This window comes from Mesoplodon densirostris, chromosome 1, assembly GCF_025265405.1.
Source record: "Mesoplodon densirostris isolate mMesDen1 chromosome 1, mMesDen1 primary haplotype, whole genome shotgun sequence".
Lineage (NCBI taxonomy): Eukaryota > Metazoa > Chordata > Mammalia > Artiodactyla > Ziphiidae > Mesoplodon > Mesoplodon densirostris.
In genome coordinates this window covers 110,173,137-110,196,218 of record NC_082661.1, presented here as the reverse complement: position 1 = coordinate 110,196,218, position 23,082 = coordinate 110,173,137, and the positions used below count along the sequence as shown (strand labels likewise).

At 41.0% G+C, this 23,082-nt stretch overlaps 1 protein-coding gene across 6 annotated transcripts in view; it reads left to right on the top strand.

Moving 5' to 3' along the window:
- TTC13 (tetratricopeptide repeat domain 13) overlaps positions 1–23,082 on the top strand; it is a 71,642-nt gene that overhangs the window by 29,605 nt on the left and 18,955 nt on the right. For 2 of the 6 annotated variants that reach the window (XM_060089877.1, XM_060089867.1), the window contains exons 5-12: positions 5,418–5,483; positions 7,211–7,303; positions 10,025–10,141; positions 11,097–11,207; positions 16,886–16,968; positions 18,463–18,604; positions 18,900–19,074; positions 21,081–21,237. In XM_060089877.1, the coding sequence (XP_059945860.1) occupies positions 5,418–5,483; positions 7,211–7,303; positions 10,025–10,141; positions 11,097–11,207; positions 16,886–16,968; positions 18,463–18,604; positions 18,900–19,074; positions 21,081–21,237 (944 nt within the window). The remainder of the gene's footprint in view (positions 1–5,417; positions 5,484–7,210; positions 7,304–10,024; positions 10,142–11,096; positions 11,208–16,885; positions 16,969–18,462; positions 18,605–18,899; positions 19,075–21,080; positions 21,238–23,082) is intronic. The other 4 variants (XM_060089895.1, XM_060089885.1, XM_060089912.1 and 1 more) reach the window with 2 other exon arrangements.

Sequence of the window (23,082 nt, the reverse complement as noted above, 5' to 3'; positions counted from 1 at the left end):
TTACATTGCTGTGCAGTGACGTTTTTGACTTATTCGTTTGTCTTTGATCCAGTGACTTTCGAGTTTTAACAAAAAGCCAACCTTGTGGTGGAAAAATAAATATTTGTAAGTTTTAAAATCACTATGTAAATAATATAATGAAGATGGTAAATTAGACTTTTATGGGTTTAAAAAAATTGATTCTTTTGAGAATTGAGACATTTAAGTGGACATGATCCAGTAAGATAACAGTCTTATTATACCATGATTTTGCATTTGCATAAAGTGAGTAATATTGGACGATTGAAATATTAGTTTAATTTAATTCATTTAAAATTCTGAAAACTTTATAAAGTGTAAATATTATTAGACTTGTGTATTCAAAAATACTTTGAAATGATATACTGAGCTCGATTTGTTTTTAGAAATAAATATTGTTTTTTATTTGAAACAATAATTCATTGTGACATTTCATAAAGAAAGAGTTTTGACTTGTTAATATCCAAAGCCAGTGATAAAGTAATAAAATTGTATCAATCAAAAAAAGCAATAAAATCTACTATTTAAATTTAGGAACCTGTAATACTAGGCTGTATTGTTGTGTGGTAACAACCACAATAATTATAGATCCTTCTACGCTGTCGGAAAGAAATTCTAAAAATAACGTGTAAATTGAATAATAGAGAAAACAGACACGTGCATCTGTAACGTATTTAGGTTTTCTCCATTCGACTGACTCTTCTTTTCAGAATTTTCTTCCAACCGCACAGAAGGATGTTTAGTTATTGAGGTAGTTATCATAGTTATAGTCTAGTATTACGGGTTCCAAATCGACTGCCTGCTCTCCTCTGATCCCACCAGACCCTCCCCAGCCACAACTGAAAAAGAATTCCTACTCGTATCCTAGTGTCGCCAAGCTCAATGAATGGCACAGGGTTATGTGAGGCTACATGTTCCACACATATGTGTGCCACTTACTTTATCACCAGCTCTGTCTGTGTGCCTCCTAAGTGTCTCCTTTGTCCATCTGCTACTCCCGGCTCTGTTCAAACCAGGGCTGAGCCACTTCCGTATGCCAGATGACAGATGGGGCTCTCGGTTCCTGGCTTCTCTCCTCACACCCTCCACACACACGCACATGTACACACCATACAAACATGTACTTTAAACACACATAAACTTTGCTGCTACTTTTAGGTTAGAGATAAAAATCCTTATTGAGGTCCCTACCTGCCTTTCCAACCTCAGCTTGGAGATGCTGTGTTCCCAGCTTCCCTCTGAGCCTTTGCACCGTCTGCCCACGCTGCCTGGACCAGTCATTCTGGAATTCCCCTATCCTCTACAGATCTCAGCCCAGGTATCTCTTCCGTAGGAAATCCTTCCTAACCTTGTTTAAGTCTTTATACATTTTCTAAAAGCACTCTAGCATTTACTGAAGGTGTAACTTTACGTTTGTGTCTGTGATTCTTTGGCTATGCTCCAAGAAGACAAGAATCTTTTTTGCCTTCTGTGTTGGTTCTCGCTTACTATGGTATTCATAGCACATGGGCCGGGACATGGCTCCTAGCTGGCCCTGAGTAAATATTTGTTGAATGAATGACTCACATCCCTATGGCATATAGTGGAACAGAGGAGAGGGGCGTATCTATTTTCCAGGGGCATCTGGAAGGCATCAGAAGAGAGGGTTCAAGGATTGAAGGACTTTCTTGGGCACAGAGGCCGGGGGTGGGTGTTTCAGGCAGATGAGAGCATTTGCAAATGCACCGAGCTTGGGAGACCCTGTTGTATCCAGGAAACTACTAAGTAATGCCAATTTTTATTATTATTATTTTTAAAGTTTTTTTTTTTTTTGATGTGGACCATTTTTTAGAGGTCTTCATTGAATTTGTTACAATACTGCTTCTGTTTGATGTTTTGGGTTTTTGGCCGTGAGACATGTGGGATCTTAGCTCCCCGACCAGGTATGGAACCCACAGCCCCTGCATTGGAAGGCGAAGTCTTAACCACTGGACCACCAGGGAAGTCCCATTAAGCCAATTTTTTTGTTTGTTTGTTTGTTTTTGTTCTTTTGTTTTTTTGCGGTACGCGGGCCTCTCACTGTTGTGGCCTCTCCTGTTGCAGAACACAGGCTCCGGACGCACAGGCTCAGCAGCCATGGCTCACGGGCCCAGCCACTCTGCGGCATGTGGGATCTTCCCGGACCAGGGCATGAACCCGTGTCCCCTGCATCGGCAGGCGGACTCTCAACCACTGCGCCACCAGAGAAGCCCCCGTTAAGCCAATTTTTAGAGTATGAATTGTGAGTGGGGCAGAGAAAGGAGGTGAACAGAGAGGCAGGAAAATGGTCAGTACTTTTTGCAAAGGCATTTAGATGTTACCTCACTGTTTTTCAAATTATGAGGCGCTACCCTTTAGTGGGCCCTGAAATTAATTGGTGAGTCAAGACTAGCATTTTTTTTTAATGAAATATACCAGACGAGGAAATACCAGATTACACTGTGTGTAGTAAGGCTCTTGATGCGATGTTAGTGAAACTTTTGTTTCTGATGTGTTTGTGTGTATGTTTATGTATATACGTATGAGTGTACTGGGTTACGGTGTGAAATGTATTTCTTACTGTGGATGAGAGTGAAAGTGTTCTAATTTTGCTAGTGTAGGAGCTGGGGGGCAGTGAACAGTCTCAGTCAGGGGAGTGCCATGATCACCCTGAGGTGGCTTAGTTTGGGCCTGGAGACTGGACGGGAAGAAACAGGAGCGTGCTTAAGGCCATTGCAGTAGCCAGGTGAGAGAGGAAGGCTGCAAACTGGGCAGTGGCTGATCGATCAGCAGGTGAAAGCACCGGGATTTCTTGAGTAGATATGTTGGCTGGGGACATGAGGATGACTCCCAGGGTGGCTGGGGTGGCCACAGGGTGTATGTAGATGTCCGTCACGCAAGTAGAATAACTTGTTATTTAAATGCACTTTTTTCTAACTAACCTCCTGTCATCTGGTATAAAATTTTCCTCAGTTGAGGAGAAAAGCTTCTCTGAAAGCGGGGTTTCCTCTCCCTGGAGGCCTGTCATCAGCAGGCGTGAGTTGCGTGGGCTCACCAGCCCCACCCAGCCTGACCGAGGTGCTGCTCTGTTGACTGTTCTGTCCTCTGGCAGGTGCCGTTGCTAGGGAAAAGCGTGAAGACCGTCTGACTTTGATTCCTCAGTGGGGAGCTCTTTTTCCTGCTTCTCCTCACCCTCTGTACCTGTATCCCTCTCTCAAACTACTTGCTCTGCCTTTCTTTAAGCCAGGAGGAATATTTATGTGTTTATTTATTATTTTTTAAATTTTATTTATTTTTGGCTGCGTTGGGTCTTCGTTGCTGCACGGGCTTTCTCTAGTTGCAGCGAGCCGGGGCTACTCTTCATTGCGGTGCGTGGGCTTCTCAGTGCAATGGCTTCTCTTGTTGCGGAGCACGAGCTCTAGGAGCGCGGGTTTCAGTAGTTGCACCACGCGGGCTCAGTAGTTACGGCACGCGGGCTCTAGAGCTCAGGTTCAGTAGTTGTGGTGCACGGGATTATTTGCTCTGCGGCACGTGGGATCTCCCCGGACCAGGGCTCGAACCTGTGTCCCCTGCATTGGCAGGCGGATTCTTAACCACTGTGCCACCAGGGAAGTCTCCAGAGGAATATTTAAATGTTTAAAGTGTTATCTCTGGGTGACAGGATTGTAGGGTGCCTTTTACCTTATTTTTTGTGCTTTTCTTCACCCCCTAAATTTTCTATAATTTATAATAAATTTTCTCTTTATTTAAATACAATATTTTCAATTGACAGTAGAGTTTTCTATTATTTTCTGTAATACGTCTTACTTAACACATTTTTTTCTGATTATAACTGTAAGTGTGTTTGTTTTAAACAATTAAAAGGAACGCATCAGTGTATTAAGCAGAATAGGAAGATACCTAGTAATCCCACTCTGTAGAGAAAACTACTGTTAGTATTTTGGAGAGCTTTTTTTCTGTGCACCTACTGACCCATACAATCCTATATAAGTATTATTTATAAGAAGTGACTACCATTCCTCTCTCGTCCTGTAACTCATACTTTTTCCCATTTAGCAAATAGCATGGACAACCTTTCATGTCAGTTACACATACATTATGAGTCAGAAATCCAAAACTCTCTGGGAGCCAGACAGAGAAGCACATTAAATGAGCAAAGTGAATTGATGTAGTGTAGAGACAATGGGTGGGCTCATGGTAAGCTGGTGAATACACACCCTTCATCGAAATAGGCAGCAGTGCCTATGTTTCTGTCACTTTCTCACATTCCCGTGCCCAAATGTGGGTCTGTCATTGTTGGATTCTTTTATTTTTCAAGAGAAGCTAGAAATCTGTAATTATTTACTTGAATTTTTCCAATTTTCCATATACCATGAGGCCCATCTGCTGGCTGGGTTGTAGCCAGTAATGCACCCACTTGTTACCTGAGGTGATGTACCTGATTCTGTTTATAGTAGCCTTTTTTTGTTTTTCAGTGTATAGCTTTGTATCCTTTATTTTTTCCCACTTTCTCATCATTGAAGTTGATGTGTCTTTTTCGGCAATACCCGCAGACACCCTATCTCAGATTTGAAACTGATAGTAGATTAGCCTGTAAAATAGCTCATCTGCTGTAGTCCTGTCAAGTTCTTTCTTCAGGACCTTATAGCCAGAGTCTGTGTACTCTTCTTTCTTAAATATGCAGGGAAGGATTCAGAGAAGAGGCTAAGAATTGCACAGGTTAAATGCAGACCGGAGTTCATACCACTGCCCCACGCGTAGGGACTTGATGGCAGGGGCAGCAGACGCTCTGTCCTTGGGCCTGAGAGGCGTTGCATCCAGTCCACATGGGAGCAGGTTGCAGAAAGGGTCTGGTTCTCGCTCTGACCCGTTAGACTGTATTAATCCCCAACAGACTGTGGAGTCGACTCACCTCTTGTTCCTTGTTGTGCTGGCTCCGACGGGTTCTCTCCTTTTCAGATTATTTCATGACTACCTGTAAGCAGACAAACTAGGAGGGGGGGCATCACCCAGGCCCTTTACTGCTGTATCTGCTTCTCCGAACCTCCGCTTTCTCTCTGAGCTGTGTTTGCTGGTGCCGCCCCCCACAGAGTTGCTGAGAGGATTGCATTTTAAGCAAGACGACTGTGCGAAAGAAACTAGCACAGCGCTCAGTAATGTTGGTTTTCTCTATTTTTAAGTGGTTTTTTTTTTCTGATGTAAAACTCTTATTCATGTCTCATTCACATGAGCTTTAAAAATGTAGACTTTTGTGGTTGGGGACTGTGTATTGACTGACATGAGTAGTGGTAGCATAATGTAGAGCTGTCGTTTGTGGCATTAACGTGCTTTAAGCAGAAACTGATTTGTTTTGTTTTGTTTTGTTTATGGCTTTTGACGTGTTTCTGTTTTGGTCTGAATAGGAGGAACCTGATCTGGTTAGTGCAATTTATGGCCGAGGGATAGCCTATGGAAAGAAGGGATTACATGTGAGTATGGAATAGTTACGCCTGCCATAGTGTCTACGTGACCGGACTCGGACCAGGGTTCCCATAGAGCCCCTCACCGTTCCCCGGGCTCTGAGGGAACACGCAGTGGTATCATTCCAGTTCACAGATGAGACCATGGCCGTAGGGGACTTCTCCAAGATCAAGTGACTGGGACGTGGGGGGATGGGAATTTCTGCCCAGGTCTTCTGAGGTTACCTTCTATTCCAAAAGGACAGCCTTTGGCAGCCTAAACTTTATTTCATGATGAGCTGGACATAAGCCTAGAAAAACACGAGACCTTGACTGAATTCCTGAGAAACACTCATTGCTGTAAAAGAGAGATGGGGCATCAATAGCGTAGTAGGACTTAGAATCTGAGTTCCTTCCACGATTTTTAAAGGTTGAATAAAAGAACAAAGTTTTTTTTGCAAAATTTATTTTTAATTTGTTACCCTATATTATACTTTCCCAGATAGATATGTCTTTGGAGCCTTATTTTCCTTATTTCTCTGAGGAATGCAGGAGGAAGGTTATAATAAGTATTGGATGGCCAGAAAGTTCCTCCGGGTTTTTCCATAAGATGTTCATATTTATTTCTAAATAAGTAGTTATGTCATTACTAAATTACTAGTTTTTTCAGAAAACCTATTGAAGCTGGTTTTGAATAACACTATGTCTCATGATGTTATGGAAAAACCCAGATGAACTTTTTGGTCAACCCAATATATTTTGGTCAAACAAAGGCACTATGGTATAAAAATGAAGACTTTTCCTGAGACTATATAGTAAATAAATAATGAAGTGATCTAAGATCAGATGTCCAAGTTTTCAGTCTTGAACATTCTACGTAAACTTTTTCTATTATTTTATATTAAAAATATTCAAATGAAATTATGTCTTGAGGGAGAAATGTCACTTTTGTATCTTTGCCAATTAAAAAAAAAAACTGTCCTGATTGCCTGCTGGCCTACTGGAGAAATCTTGTATAATATTTGTATATTTCTGAGACTTGAAAAGGAAGACTGAGCAGGAACTCAGATTTGGGAATGAAGACATTTAGGAAGGAAACAATGTTACATTCAGAGCATCAATAACCTAGTTAGGTTCAGGGCATCAATAAATGACCTAAGTTGCCCTAGTAAAGGTCGGTGATAAACTGCTTCTTCCTCATTCTCATCTCTTTTAATTTTATATCTTGATGTGAAATTTGCTTGTGTCTTCAATGCACTTTTAATGTAAAAGTAACATGCTCATATATTTTTGACATAAAGTAATGTGTAAATTTTAAAGAGAACAGGTGTACCTAGACCTCTCCAGGTGTAGGTGTATAGGCCTAGGGGTTTTGATTGACACTGACACGGCTCCACTCTGTTCCCACATTGCCACTGGTCAGCACCATTTTGCACACTGGTGTCCATATGCTCATCCCTTGAAATTTGTTGATGTGGTGTTTAAATAGGTTAAATTGAGAAAATGTCTTGCCCTCTGTGGAACTTGGGATAGGTAGCCAGGTCCCATGTGCTGTCGATGGGTAGGTTGACTTGAGTGAGTTAAATAATTGTAATAGAGCTTATTTAACTTGGCCTATCTCTTATTTAGAAGCTAAGTTCATATTTATTTCTAAGTAAGTAGTTATGTCATTGCTAAATTATTAGTTTTTTCAGAAAATCTATTCAAGCTGGTTTTGAGGAACAGTGTATCTCATACTAAGCTAATGCCTTTTCAAGGACATTAAGAATGCTGAGCTTGCTCTGTTCGAACTGAGCCGAGTAATTACCTTGGAACCAGATCGTCCAGAGGTATTTGAGCAGCGAGCAGAAGTGAGTGTGGTTTTCTTTTTCCCTCTGTTGTTATTGGATTAGTCGAATCTCAGATTTCTTTCCTATTATTTTATTACTGAGAAATTTTAAAACTCCTGTAAACCTATTGTGTTTTCCTCCAGCATACATAATGCCTTTAAACACAGTTGAAATTACTAGAAAACTATGGGCCGAGTGATACTCCTGATTTAACATATAACAGTAACATTTAGTATTAAGGTGTACAGTTATGATGTGTACTACCACTGTCAATGTTTGTTGAAAAATATGTCACCGTGTTTATTGTATACATGACGTACTTTAGCAAAACAATATGACAGTATGGTCAAATGAGATTTACAGCCTTTGGAAGCATGTGTGTGTGTGTGTGTGTGTGTGCGTGCGTGCGCGCACGCACACTTGTATGTAATTTTTATGAGATAAACCTATCTACATAGACATGTAGATCAGACATGTAGACATGACCATAACTGGAACTTGGGACTCACGGTGGAGACAGAGGGGCAACACGTGGTGACAGTTCCAGGTAACGTGTGTGACAGTGGACACTGGGAGAGGGGCTGCTTGGTCAGGAGCAGAGAAGCATGGTCTGCTGGAGCCCTGGGACAGATTGGCAAGGGGAGAGGCGTGGGCGGTGTTTGCAGAGGCCTCACTGAAGAGGTGATGCTGGAGCTGGTCAGAAACCATGTCCTGGGGAGCAAGGTAGAGAAGGGCGTTCAGGCCAGAGAAAGGAATGTGTGCAAAGGCACCCCTTTTAATGTTTTTAAATGAAATGGGTCCATTTTACCATTTTCATAAAACAATAGTAAACTATCCAGGTTTCATGTTACATTTATTTTACTGCACGTTTAACCCTATGAAATGCTTTAGAATTTATGTTAATGTTTTCAATCTGAGTAAAACGTAACTTTTAATCTTCTGATCTGGTGGGATTTCATAGTTGGACTAAAGGGACAAATGACTTTTTCCCCCTCTCTTGGGGGAGAAAACTTAGCAAGCAAAGGGCACACTAAGTGTTTTAGTATTTTAAAAACTGCATATGTGACGTTTTTGTTCTCAAAATTATAGTGTCTTAAGTTACAGTTCAGTTTCTTAAAACGAGTTTTTTGTTTTATTGGGAATTTGGCTTTCTGAAGGAAATTCCTTCTTAATTAATGAAAGAATTCGTTTTCTCATGTCACTTTTGGATTGTAACCCTAAGGGTTAAGTGACCGTAATCTGTTCGCTGCTGCACGAGAGTCCTGTTGGTTTTTAGGGTGAGCGTTTGGTGGCTCACTTGGTGACCTTCTGCTCCAGGGAGGGGGTACTGTGCTTTTCCCCGCCATTATGCTGATGCTATGCTGAAATGTTATGATAAAGCATGAATTTAATTAAGCACACTTAGAAAGAAGACTGATTTAGCAGCTTTAAAAAATTTGTATATCTAATAAAAAGCTAGTTGTGCACCCCAAATGATGTTAGTAATCAGAAAAGTGATTTCCAATGATCTTAAAAATATATAGTAATATCCCCCTTTTCTGGCATTATCAGGCAATAATGTCCTGACATAGTGATTCTTCCAGCTAAATTACAGGATACCATTTATATATGTCAGGAATTATTTTATAAGAAACCTTTCACTTTTATACTTTCTGAAATAGTCTATATTAAGTGAACATAATTTAACCTTCTTTAGTTACTCTGGTCATTATATGCATATTGATTGTCGTGCTGGGGTGTGATAATTCACTTAATGTCTCTAGGGGTTAATATACTGGGTTGGGATGTTTTTCCTTTGAAAATATAACCCTAGACCACTATGCTTCTTGAATTCTAAGGGCATATTTTCCATTTCTTTCCTCTCTCTGAGCTTTCTTGCCCCTGTTGATGTGCCTGCCTGAATCTTCTCTCTCTTGCTGGTTTTAAGTTCCTGCAGAGGAGGAAACCAGTTAGTAAAACTTGATGGAAATGATCTATTACAAGAACAAAATTAACCCTAATTTAAGGACATTTGTTCCGGATAAATTGCTTGAGCTTGCTTGCATGAGTACTGATACCCATTTTGGGTTTTCTTATGTCATTTGGGTGAACTTCTGCATTCTGAGCTGTCTTCTGTATTGTCATTGTTGCCTGAACACAACCGATTGCTGGATCAAAAGAGCATTCAGAACAGGCCTGCAGATGTTTCTTCACGGCCTTGCAGATCATGACTGAGGATGATCTTGAGACGAGTTGAGAGTCGTTCACAGAAGAGGGCTTACAGAACACCTGGAATCCTAGAAATTGCCACTCAGCACTTAATACTACAGACGGCATAGCTAGACACCATGGAGGACTCCAATCTGTGTTTAACAATTCCTCTCTTTTAATGGTTCAAAGTTATCTTTCAGATTAATTTGACATGCCAAATTTTGTTTTGAAAGGTAAATGATAGGTTGGGAAACAAATGGTCACACTTGAAGAAAAGCAACATCTGCTTTGACCTAGAACATGAAACAATGACAAGGCAATTGCCATGGTCATAGTTCATCCGCATCCCCTTGGCTGGACAAGATCGGCAGCCCCTCAGCTGTTGACTTTGAACCTCACTGCATAGTACGTGGCGTCAAGGGTTCTAGACTGCTGAGAGAGTCACATTGGGAATGTGGGGTGGTGAAGCGGAATTGAAAAGTCAAAAACATTGACAGTTGTAAGGGCGATCATTGGGACTTTTCTCCCCTAATTACATTTTTGGGTTTATAGATTCTGTCCCCTCTGGGACGAATTAATGAAGCAGTGAATGATCTCACTAAAGCTATTCAACTTCAGCCCTCAGCACGGCTGTACAGACACCGTGGGACCCTGTACTTCATATCAGAGGTGAATTGTTCTTGCCTTAAAACATGCCCTTTCATGATGATAAAGATTTCGCCTTTCCTTCCGCTTCAGAAAGCTGCTATTTGATAGATTGGGGTTTGGGGCTGTATAATAATAGCTCGTGATATAAGACAGTTATGAAAGCATTTTCTTTAGCTGAAGTCGAACCCAGTGGAGAAATATTAAGTACCAGGAACACATTTTCTTGCTTGAACTGTCAGCAGTAATGAATTCTGGGCTGGGGGAGAAAAGAAAGAGTGAGAAACAGAAGAAGAGAAATTTGGTTTACAGATTATACCTTAACTGTTCTTGCAGATGTCAGCATAGAGAAGCAGGTATGCATGTTGTCAATGTGTGATCATTAAACTTAGAGGTACAATTTGAATTTCTTTGGGTATCACAACCCGAAAACCATAACCTGAACTAATGCGGCTTCCCAGACTGTAGCTTCTCAATCTAGCAAGATTATCTTTTATCATCAGAGTGGTATTTATGACTGCCATAGCTATTTTTGTGGGCTTACAGTCAGTTTAATAACACTTTTCTATTGCAAAAGAAAGTAGATTTTAAAAATCTCAACATAACACATTTTAAGGTTGATCTATGTCCTAATTATTTTAGAATTCAGTATAATAAAATGCTAGTACCAGAAAATAATTTGTAAAATTTCTATAACAGATTATGGCTTTGATGGAATTTAAAATAATATTCTTTTTTGTGGTTGAGACAGTATGCTTGAATTAAACCTTTGTGAGTTTCTCCTGTCATTGAAATCAACTCTTTCAACAAACAGTGTAAACATTCTTCTAATATTCATGGTCATGAAATGTTTCCTTTAAAGCCAGAAAGGGCACAAACTAAATTGGGATATTTTTTTCCTCTATCAGTCGAAAGTAGGACATGTCCAAATATCTAACGAATACTACTTTATTTATTTTTTTCATTCTCCTTTTTGTAGGACTATGCAACAGCCCACGAAGACTTTCAGCAGTCCTTAGAACTGAACAAAAACCAGCCCATAGCTATGCTATACAAAGGTTTAACTTTCTTTCACAGAGGACTTTTGAAGGTGAAAGTGCTGTGCCATATGTGTACCTACAGCGATCCTGCTTCTCCTTTGCGGTGAATTGAGCGGGGTTTAGTCTGGCAGGTTTTAAAATGACGTCTCAAGTGTCTCATTGGTTTATTTTAGAAAGTCGTTTGCATCGAGATATTTATTGAGCGCCTACTATCTGATAGGTACTTGGAGGAAGGTGCAGAAGGGGAGAGGATGAAAGGTTATAAGGGAGAAATAATGCTTTACACTTGGGATGAATACAGTTTACAAAGGCTTTCCCCACAGATAACTTATCATAGGGTGAATACACGAAAGAAAGCAATAAAAGCAGAGTGCTTTGGAAGCAGAGGTGAGAAAGATTGATTTGAACTCGGGAGTTAGGGAAGGTCCAGAGAACAAGTGGACTTCGTCCTGACCTAGAAGGCAGAGCAGGGCTGGGAAGGAGAAGGGCTCTGAAGGCGAGAGGAAGGTGTGAGTGATGACGTGGGGGGCGGGGCCATGGTCAGGCCCTTGAGCAAATAGGCAGCCTGAGTGTGAAGGGCTGGAGCACGGGGGAGGGGCCCTGAAAGGTCTCGGGTGCAGACTTGAGTTGGTAGGCCCAGAGGAGCTGTGAAGTCTAGACCTGGGGAGAAATACAGAGTTGAGACCCAATCTGTATTGAGGAAGTGGTTGCTGATGCAGCGGTGGCCGAGGAGGATGGGGACAGGGGGACTGATGAGGGGGTCGCCGGCCACGTTCAGGTCAGGGGCGGCCAGACTGCCTCGGGTCCTCTGGGGGCTGCAGGAGCGGTCCCAGCACTGTCCCTTGAAGGCTGCTGTGGGAAGAAGGAGGCGAGGGACAAAGGAGAGGCTCTGTCTCAGCTGAGTGGGGCAGGGACGCCACTGCCAGCCTGCCTGCCCCTCCTCCTGCCCGGGACTCTGCGTTCTCTGAGCCTGTTTGGGGAGCCTGTCCTGCAGCAGCTTCTTTCTGGCCCGGGGCAAGGGGCAGAAACACAGCTGAGAGTGGAGCTCTGGCTTTCACCTAAGGCCTGACACCCCAAACTGCCCGACTGAAGACAGCCGGCCTGAGAGTCACAGAGGGTCTGCCCGCCTAGGTGAAGACACTCATTCTGACCAGGAGGTGGAGAATTCAGAGTAGGCTGCACTTAACCCTGAACTTGGAAAGGTGGGAAGAGCTTCAACAGCCTGTGGCAGGGAAGGGTACTCTGGCAGAGAGAGCATGCGTGTTATTATGGAAAATAGTTCTGAGGGTCTGACACACACATAAACACACCCACTGGGAGGGTGGGGAGAGGGTTTACCTCTAACAAGGTCACAAGTTGTAAGTCCTCCGTGTTACAGACAGTGCCTGTCACATAGTAGGTGCTCAGTAAGAATCGGTGGGGTAAATGCATATCAAGGGCAGAGAGCTGAATTGGAGTTGGAAGGCCTTGCTCTGAGCTCTCGCTCTGAATCTTATTAACTGCACTGCTGAAGCTGCTGCTTGAACCCTTTGAGCCCGTCCCTCCACATTTATCAGGCAGAGATGATGCTACTCCCTGTCTCTTGAAGTGAGAGTGAGGCTTCCATAAAACAACATGTGTGAAAAGTCCTTTATAACTGTAAACCTGAATCAGGTATTGATGATGATACAGATTATTTTACATGTGAGAATGTAATTTAATCGAAGTTTTGTGGATTCTAAAAAATAACTCCCGTCCATTAAAAACCAAACTAGAAGGAATTTTGCAAATCTTACTTCATACACCTCATCTCCATTTTGCAAGTATGTGGAGGTGGTCCTAACAGGGACCCTTTCCGTCCGCCTTCGAGGATTCGGACAGGCAGTGCAGGCTTTGAGCAGCTGCCAGGTGATGTCTTCCAGTTTATTTTGTCTCTGCCCTCTGTCTTCTCATCTTCTCTCAGTCCCCTTCAGTTAAAAAATTGAGAATCACAATGCTGTGTTCAGAGTCTCTCCCTTGAATATCACATGAGGGAGAAAGATCTTAAATAGAAAAAAAAAGGGCCAATTATTAGTACTAAGAGGGTACAGATAATTTTTAAAGTAAACAAATGCAAACAGTTGATTTCACTTTCTTTCTTTCTTTTTTTTTTTTTTTTTTTTTGCGGTACGTGGGCCTCTCACTGTTGTGGCCTCTCCCATTGCGGAGCACAGGCTCCAGACGCGCAGGCTCAGCGGCCATGGCTCACGGGCCCAGCCGCAGAGCGGCATATGGGATCCTCCCAGACCGGGGCATGAACCCGTGTCCCCTGCATCGGCAGACAGACTCTCAACCACTGCGCCACCAGGGAAGCCCTGATTTCACTTTTAACTGTAAAGCCATGTTTAGGAACGTGGGCAGGGCCCTTTGTATTATTTCGAAATGAGAATTTTTCAGAAAAGAGCCATAACAGAGACACTAAGTAGAAAATGGACATGGACCAAAATTCAGTTTGGTTTATTCCAAACCTCCCGGATGAAGACCTAGAAACAATGCTTTTATTCTCTGAGTGTTAGCAGCCCCTCAGTGAACCTGTCTCACCAAATGGTTTGGTCTTCCGTCCTTTTCACCACGCCCACCAACACAGCAGCAACATGTGTAATAGATGGGAACTTTTTCTTTGCATTTTATAGATCTGCCGTCTGAGGAGGTCAGAGTGTTTACGTAGTGTCTCACTCATCCCAAAAGCATCCCCGTGAAGTATAGAAGGAGCAGAGGGTGTCCCAGTTACAGAGATTGGAAAACTGAGTCAGTGGTGAAATGCCTTAATTAGATTAATGAACTTAGTTCAGATATCTCTCTTTCTCTCGTTAACTGTAGAGGCGAAGTATTAAATAGACCAATGAGTTTGAGCCATCTCTATATCCTAAAGGTGGTCTCTCCAGGTCAACAGCAGTTTAGAAACAGAGTGGGTGATGGCTTATTTACTTTGTGATATAATACATTAGAAATATATTAGGATATATTACATGACAAATTTCACAATTGTCCAATTCAGAAGATATATCAGACATTTTGGATTTTCCTAGGGAGTAAAACAGCAAGAACTTTTCTACTGAATTCTACCCATGTTGTAAGGATATTTCAAAAATTGTATATTATAAGCCTTTCCTTTGAGAGTTACCTGCGATTGTTCTGTTCAGTTATACCGAACAGCCCCAGGGCGTTGGCTGCCCTTTAGCTAGTAAAGAAGACGGTGACTTAAGTGGTGATGGTTGCATTCATGATGCCAGAGAATTCAGAGCCAGTTCATGTGCTTAGAGATTGATTCAACGAACGTAGTTTCTTTGTTCCCAATGGCTCAAAATCTTGATTCTGCTATGTCCCCTCTTTGGCAGAATGAGGTAGAGAGCTGTGCAGTGATTAGACAGGAACCCCGAAACCAAAGACTTAAAAGCTGAAGAGAAATCAGACTTTGAAGAACTGTGGCGTCCAAGCATGCAGTAAGTGCAGTGGGCAGCAGCCGCCTCCTGGGCATCTCCACTAGACGTCCACAAACACCCCACACATCACACGCCCCAGTGGACTCACGACCTCCCCCGTACTTCCTAACGTTCCTTAACGCCTCCCTCCAGCCGGGCTCTCAGCCTAAACTCTTCCTGCCCTCTCTTCTCCCTCATCCCTCCCTCGTACCCAGACAGCCACCAAATTCTCTCTTAGTTTGCCTTGAAAACTCTCTCCCGAATTTGACCCGTCTTTCCCCCTCCTCAGAGGCACTGTCTCAATCTGAGCTTCCATTATCTCTTGCCTGTTCTATCACAGCCGCCTCCCATCTGGGCTCCATCCTCTCCCCTCTCCAGCGTGTCTTCTCCTTTTTTACCAGCAGTTTTCATGTTCACAAAGAGTAAATTTTGTGAGGTCCCACACCTCCTCAGAGCCCCCAGTCCTCATTGCTTCCTTCCTTCTGGCCCCGGCTTTCCCTCTTCCCCACTCCCCCCGACCCCATGCCCCCTGCACTCCTGCCCCTCCGGCTTTCCCAGTGCCGGTGAGCGCTCTGTGCCGCTGTGCGGTGCCCCCTGACCCGTCCAAGGTGCCCTCTTGCTTTACCAAACTCCTCGTTCTTTAAGACCCAGCTCAGTTGTCAGCGCCTCTGTACAGCCTCTTCTGGTCTCCCAGGCTCAGTTTAGTGGTTTCTTTCTCTTTATTCCCAGAGCCTCTTCCTCATATCTCTGCTGTAGCTGTTAGTTTGTATTCTAATAACCTGGTTACCTACTTGGCTTTCTAATGACACTGGGAGTTCTCAGAGTACAGAGGTAATGACTCACCCATCTTCGTGTCCCCTTACCTCCTGCTATCCCTGGCACATAGTAGGCGCTCAATACATGTTTGTTGAATTAAAAGTACAGCTGTACAAATCCTAAAAGATAAGACTATGTCACGGCAGGAAGCCCAATGAAGAGTGCTCTTTTACATTTCTTCGGTGTTAAAATTTATCCGTTCACATCTTTCACCCAAACAGTAGCTATTCAGTGGCATTCCTTCATGAGACGATTTTGTCTTCAGTATTGCCTTTGAAGAGTTTCAAAGCCAGCCTCTATTGCCCTGCTGGCCCCCTCTGAGAAAATCAAGAAGCAGGGGCTGAATGTCTTTCTGAAAAGAATCAAGATTGTATAGCTTTTGCAAAACTATTTTGTGTGCCTACCGGGGCATTAAATATTTATTGAGTGCCTACCATGGGCAAGGCATTGATATCTTTAGTGGTTTTCTGCTCTGAATTCTCTAATCAGGTTGAAATGATCTATTCCAGAAGTTTTAAAGTCAAGTCTTTCTCAATTAAAGCTCTTAGAGATTGTGAGCCTTTATAGCTGTTAAGTCAGATAAGTCTTTTCCTTGGGAAATGTGGGAAATGTCTTCATAATTTTTTTAATCACAATAAATAGAGTCATAATGAAAAGTACATTCAATCCCAGTGTAAGCCTAGGATGTTTATTCTGAAACATTTCATCACCAATTTTTATTTTATCACCAATTTCCCCAGAGAGTCCCCCTGCAGCCAAGTGCACTGTGGTCCCAAGGGCTCCCCTGAAAGCATAGTGTGTGGAGCTCTGGGCCCTGAGTGCCGCCTTGAGCTGGGCTGGCAGGAGTCATGCCCACCTGCCCCCAACTTGAAGGTTTCTCCTGAATTTTACGGTTTCTTTTTTCCTCGTAGATCATGGGAATCCTTCAGGTAGCTATCCTGGGAACTTTTCTTCTTGTTCTATAAATAATTTCACATTGGGCTTGCTTTTTTTTTGTCTCTTCTGTTGGCTCACTTTCAAATGCTGCTAGCTGTGATCATTTTGCATTATTTCACACAGCTACTAGGCTTACTTTTGTTCCATAGGGTTTTTATTAATTAAGGGAATGATATTAAAATGCAGGTGTTACCAGTATTCAAAGTCCTAATGAAAAAGATAGTGAGAAGCTGTTTTCCCATTTTGGAAGGAGAAACTTAAGGCTCTGTTGTTGTTCATAGTAATGCATTTGTTTACTATTGAAATTAAATCCTCCAGACTCATAGTTTATTGTACTTTCTACCTCTCTCTTTTTTTTTTAAGTCCTCCTATTTAAAAAAAAAAGTACTCAGAGACCATGTGTGTGTATATATATATATATATATATATATATATATATATATATATATACACATATGTATGTCCTTTAGTGATTTGAGAGAAACTCAATTTTAACAGTTAAGCAAATGAAATAATTTTCTATATACTTTTTACAGGAAGCTATTGAATCCTTCAAAGAAGCTTTGAAGCAGAAAGTTGATTTTATTGATGCATATAAAAGTCTGGGACAGGCCTATAGGTAAGTAAAGTACTAATAGTTAGTAGGGGTAGGAGGGAGGGCGTAGAGTGGGATAGCCTCACATAATAGTGATTTTTTTTAAAAGAATGCATTTCTTAACCAAAAGAGATGGTCATTCTAAATCACATAGGCATTCACATACTTATTAAGATCTTCTCTGGAACACAGAAAGAACCACGGGTAAGAGCATATCGTGATGCCTGTTACTGTGTCTTAAAACAACCTCGGTCTGTATATATTAGTCTAGAAAACGTTAGTCCTTCAAGGGTTGTTGCTTTGAATAGTGGCATTATAAGCTGCTGAGTTACAGGCGCTGCTGCCTTTTTAGGCAGTAACTAAGGTTAATACCCACATCACTAGGATCTGTTTGAAGATTCCTAGAATTGCGGGATGGAAATGTTACAGTTATGCTGCATCTCTATAGGGTATGAGCAGTTGTGCCTGGACCCTTGCTTCCTGACTACATGCATTGCCCTGACCAGCAAAGCTATTCTGACTTTTGGCTTAAAAAATTTTTAATATTCTGACTTGTATAAAGGTACTATAAAAGTTAGGAAAGAGAGAGACAGTAATAGAAATCCCCTGTAAAACCCTGTTAGGTACCTTATTCAGGAAGGATTACATTTAAGAGCTTATTGATCTGATGCCGTAGTTGGAAAAGCTCTCATACTAACTTGGAGAAAGTGTGTTTGGATTTGTTCTAGGTTTAAGGGATGATATTTATCCTTCCTGTCCCACAAATTTGTTGGGTATATAAATTGAAAGCAGATTTGAAAGAACCTAGTAAATAGTAAAGTGCTGTATAAATGTAAGTGGGTGTTATATATTTTTTTTTAAATCTTCATTATTTATAGAAAGTTGACATATGGGATATTTTGAAGGTTCTTCAATTATTTATAAAAATTTTGATATATGAAAGAGGGCAAGGCTGGTCAGTAATAACCATTTCCACTCTGAAATGATCACAATTCTGAAATATACTTCTTATTACAGAATTTTAAAGTAGACAGTGATTTACTGGATTTTAAGTGAAGTACCTTCAGTGACAGAAAAAATTAAATTATAAGCCTATGAATTTGATTTGCAATGATATACCTCTGTATGATTATAACCTACTTACTTTTTTCCAAAGGAGAAACGTATGTTTCTATCCAGATAACTAAAATTTACGCAAAGTTTTTTTAGGGGTTGGAGCTGATCATGAGTTGGGGAAAGGGATTTGAATAAGCATTTGTCTTTGGAAATCAATAAATTAATTTTCCCCCAAAGAATTTCAAGAGCTCTATGGTGATCCTATAATCTGGTAAGATTTAGAAAAAGTAAGTAGGATATGATGCATCAAAGGCTAAGTAGCTATAAAGTGGTAAAATAAAAAAGCAAACACCCACATTAAAGTATCATATTTGTAGATTGAACCATAATTCTGTGGATAACTTATTCTGTATGTTTACTGAAATGCCTATACTATGTTCATTACTATTGTTAAATACCTAGAGAGCTGGGAAATTTTGAAGCAGCCACTGAGAGCTTTCAAAAGGCTCTGTTGCTGAACCAAAATCACGTGCAGACCCTCCAGCTTCGGGGAATGATGCTTTACCACCATGGCAGCTTGCAGGAAGCCCTTAAGAACTTCAAGGTGAGCATCTGTAAGTGAGAAGCACTGTAACTGCCATTCTGCGTCATTCTTCAACCAAGTTCAGTGAAATGAATGGGGTCAGCGGGGAGGGCGGGCAAGAGTAGTGCTTATACTTCAACAAAAAGAAAGGAAAAAACCATGGCCTGCTCCTGTAGACTGATTTACTGAGGATGTATTTGGTCTGATTTAACCTGGAGAGAAAACTTTCCTAATTCTAGATTAAAGAAGAAAGTACTTTAAAGTTTCCTTAAACTATATTGATTCTAATACAGCATTTTCTCCTTCGTTGCCTCAGCGGTGTCTGCAGCTGGAACCGTATAACGAGGTGTGCCAGTACATGAAAGGACTCAGCCACGTAGCAATGGGACAGTTTTATGAAGGGATAAAAGCACAAACTAAAGTTATGCTAAATGACCCTCTCCCAGGCCAGAAGGCCAGCCCAGAGTACCTTAAAGTGAAGTATCTCCGAGGTAAGTCAAACAGCTGCAGAATCACTGACCCTGAGTGCTTGGAGTAGGAGTGATACTGCTTGTATCTCTGATGTTCCGTGTTAGGCAGTTGAGTCTCAGAGCAGCTGGGTGACTTGTCCTCAGCTGCCCCTTGGTTAGTGGTGGTATCTGGACTAGAAGGACGAGCCCATGTCTTCTAAAGGCCAATCTAGGGCTTTTTTTTTTTTGCCTCTTCCTCACATTTTTTTCTTTCTAAAGTTAAAAAATTTTACTTATGCCAAAAAAACATATTTTGACCTAAATGTGACAATCATCTGGGTATCCATGACTTGTCACACCTCATCCAGAGATATAGGAATGACAGGAAAGGAACATTTTATGAGGTTTTTACTGTTAAATAAAAACTTGGTATCTTTGATCTGTCATTCCTTCATATCAGAATTCCCACATAGTTTGGAGAATTTAAATTGAGATGAAGAAGAAAGCAGATCTTTGGGTTATCCTTTTATTAGTCAGTCTTACCCTTTTTCTGCCATACATAAAGACATTTTTGTTTTTCATATAAAGCCCAAATCTTTACTTTTATTCCTTCTCTTTCCTTTATCATTAGCCCTCGGTACTAGCACTGTCCAAGTGAAAATATTTACAAGCCATGTGTGTAATTTTAAATTTCTAGTAGCCACATTAAAAAAGTAAAAATGAACAGGTGGAATTCACTTTAATAATATATTTTGTCTTATTTAACTCAGTACATCCACAATATTAGTTCAATATATAATTAATATGAAAACATTATTTATTGGATATTTTACATTTTTTGGTACTAGTCTTTGAATATGGCCTATATTTTACACTTACAGTTCATCTCAATTTGGATGCTAAATTTTCATTGGCAATACTTGGTCTGAACTTAGATTTCATAAAGTTTAAAGTTGTAAAAGTAGACTGATATATGTAAGTTGTTCCAAACATACGGCAGTTTTCTCATAATTGAATAAAATATCAGCTTTAAGTTTAAATTAATTCAAATTAAGTAAAATCTAAAGTTCAGTGCCTCAGCCACACTAGTCACCCCTTAAGTTGTCAATAGCCAGCTGGCTAGGGGTTACCTTTTCGACAGCACAGCTCTTTACTCTAAATTGTAATTCCCTCTGTTTTCCTGGTTTAGGAGAATTTGGACTTGTGAACTATAGACTGAAGATGGGGGCACTCCAAATCCTGTTTTTTTCTACACTGAGTCCCTAGAGATAAGCAACAGTTAGTCAGTCAGTTGATGAAATCACATACGTAGTCAGTAGATCTATTAGTTGAGATGGAAGCAGGCTCTGTCTAACACTGAACTTGCATTCCCAGACCCTGGAATTGAATAGTGAGATCTTCGGTGTCGCTTATGGAAAGGTGGTTAAAATTTAGCCGAAGTGGACCCTGATTGACTGGCTTGTATTTGACCCTGGTAACTCAAGTCAGCGGCAGGCCACCTCCGTTATCATATAATAGTGACTTGCTAAAATTTGGAGCCTCCATTTAGAATTCTTGTAATTTTTAAAAATAAATTATTTATTTATTTATTTTTGGCTGCGTTGGGTCCTCTTTGCTGTGCGCGGGCTTTCTCTAGTTGTAGCGAGCCGGGGCTACTCTTCATTGTGGTGCGTGGGCTTCTCATTGCCGTGGCTTCTCTTGTTGCGGAGCACGGGCTCTAGGCGCAGTGGCCTTCAGTAGTTGTGGCGCGTAGGCTCAGTAGTTGTGGCTCGCCGGCTCTAGAGTGCGGGCTCAGTAGTTGTGGCGCACGGGCTTAGTTGCTCCACAGCATGTGGGATCTTCCCAGACCAGAGATTGAACCTGTGTCCCCTGCATTGGCAGGCGGATTCTTGACCACTGCACCACCAGGGAAGTCCCAGAATCCTTGTAATTAAATAACGGTTTGTTATGAAGTATTTGTACAGACTGGCTATAAAAAATTACAGTTAGCTATAAAAACCATCTCTTTGGCATATCCGGGTGTGTCAGATCCCATTTCCCATCTGCAGAGTATTCTCGATATCTTCATGCACACCTTGATACTCCCCTTACGGAATATAACATTGACGCGGACCTGCCCGGAAGCTTTAAAGACCACTGGGCTAAGAATCTGCCTTTCCTCATAGAAGACTACGAAGAGCAGCCAGGGCTGCAACCCCACATAAAGTGAGTGCTTTGTTTATTTTTTTATTTTTGACATCTTTATTGGAGTAGAATTGCTTTACAATGTGGTGTTTCTGCTGTACAACGAAGTGAATCAGCTATACGTATACATATATCCCCATATCCCCTCCCTCTTGCATCTCCCTCCCACCCTCCCTATTCCACCCCCCTAGGTTGTCACAAAGCATCGAGCTGATCTCCCTGTGCTATGCAGCAGCTTCCCACTAGCCATCCGTTTTACATTTGGTGGTGTATATATGTCAGTGCTACTCTCAAAGTGAGTGCTTTAAATGAAGATTTTTTTTTTCTTTTTCAACACTGAGCTGTAAGTTCATCATAATATCTCTTGGTCAATAAATGGCTTTCTATTCATGTTTCTGATGAATTTATTTTTGAATTGGATATGTCCGCAAATATTTCTTTTAGCTTACCTTTGGACATCATCTTTCCTTTTAGCATGACATTCCCTGCTAATTGGGGTAACTTCAAACTTCAAATGTACTTATACTTCTTGGTAGCGTTTGATATGCATTATTCCTTTACTGTGTTACTTTAAAACAAATTTCTTAACATATTAAAAGTTTGAAATTACAGCACTGGCCAATACTGCTGCAGTATGGCAAAATGGATATGCTAAAAGGCTATCCCATTACAGAACAATTAGATTTAGAATAGAAATTAATTCCTGGCAGTCTAGCAGTGTCTTAAAAATTAGGAAAAATCTGTAAAGATCAGCTCCCTCGATGCCTAAAAAGAAAGAAAAGAGAAGGTATTCAAACTACAGTGATGGATGGTAAACACATTTTAAAGGAAGAAGGTATCCTATCCAGTGGAGTGCCTTGAGGCATGGCAGGGTGGGTTTGTTGACCTTCAAAGGGCTAAAGTGATCGCATATTGGACGCATTCCCAGGATCTCAACAAAAGCAGATGCAGATCCTTCCTGGGGAGAAATTAGTGCCAATCTGTACCCCAAGTATTCCCACAGACTAAGATCATTAGTGTGAGAATGAAAACCAAGATGACCAAAGGACCCTTAAGGGTCCTTTGACCCTTAAGGACTTCAGGTATTGGAATTGTTGAAAACAGACTCTACAATAACTCCAAATGAAATGCTTGAAGAAATTATGAAGAGATCACAAACATGATCAAGAAACATGAGATTATAAAAAATGACCAGACAGATGCCACAGACCCACATGCTGCAGACCAAAAAAATAAGCTCTAGGAATAGAAAATATAATCATTGAAATGAAGAATTCAGTATACAGGCTAAAAAGCAGATTAGATATAACTGAGAGAAAATTACAGAATTGGAAGATAGAGCACAGAGAGTCAAGGAGTTAGAAAACTTGAGAGAAGATACGTAAAATGTAAGAAGGGCTAACACTTGTGTGTGTAATTGAAACTCCCGAAGGAGAAAATGGAGGAGAGGCAATATTTGAAGAAATAATGGCTAAGAATTTTCCAGAATGAAGGAAACACATACATTCATAGATTTTTTTTTTTAAAAAGCAGGGTAAACGAAAAAAAAATCCATTCAGACACATCATAAGTAACTGGAGAACACCTAAGGTAAAGAGAAAAATCTTAAAAATAGGAAAGTCATATCACCTACTTAGGGTCAATTATTGGACTGACTGTAAACCTTTCAACACCAACAGTTTCTGCAAATAAAAGTCAAACAGCTAATTAGAAAAGGGCAAAAGACATGAACAGGTAATTTCATCAAGGGGAAAACATGAATGGCAAACATATGAAAAGATGCTTCAGTTCATAAATATATACGACCACATCACCCACTAGGTAAACAAATATTAGCAATACAAAGTCTGATAATAGTAGTATTGA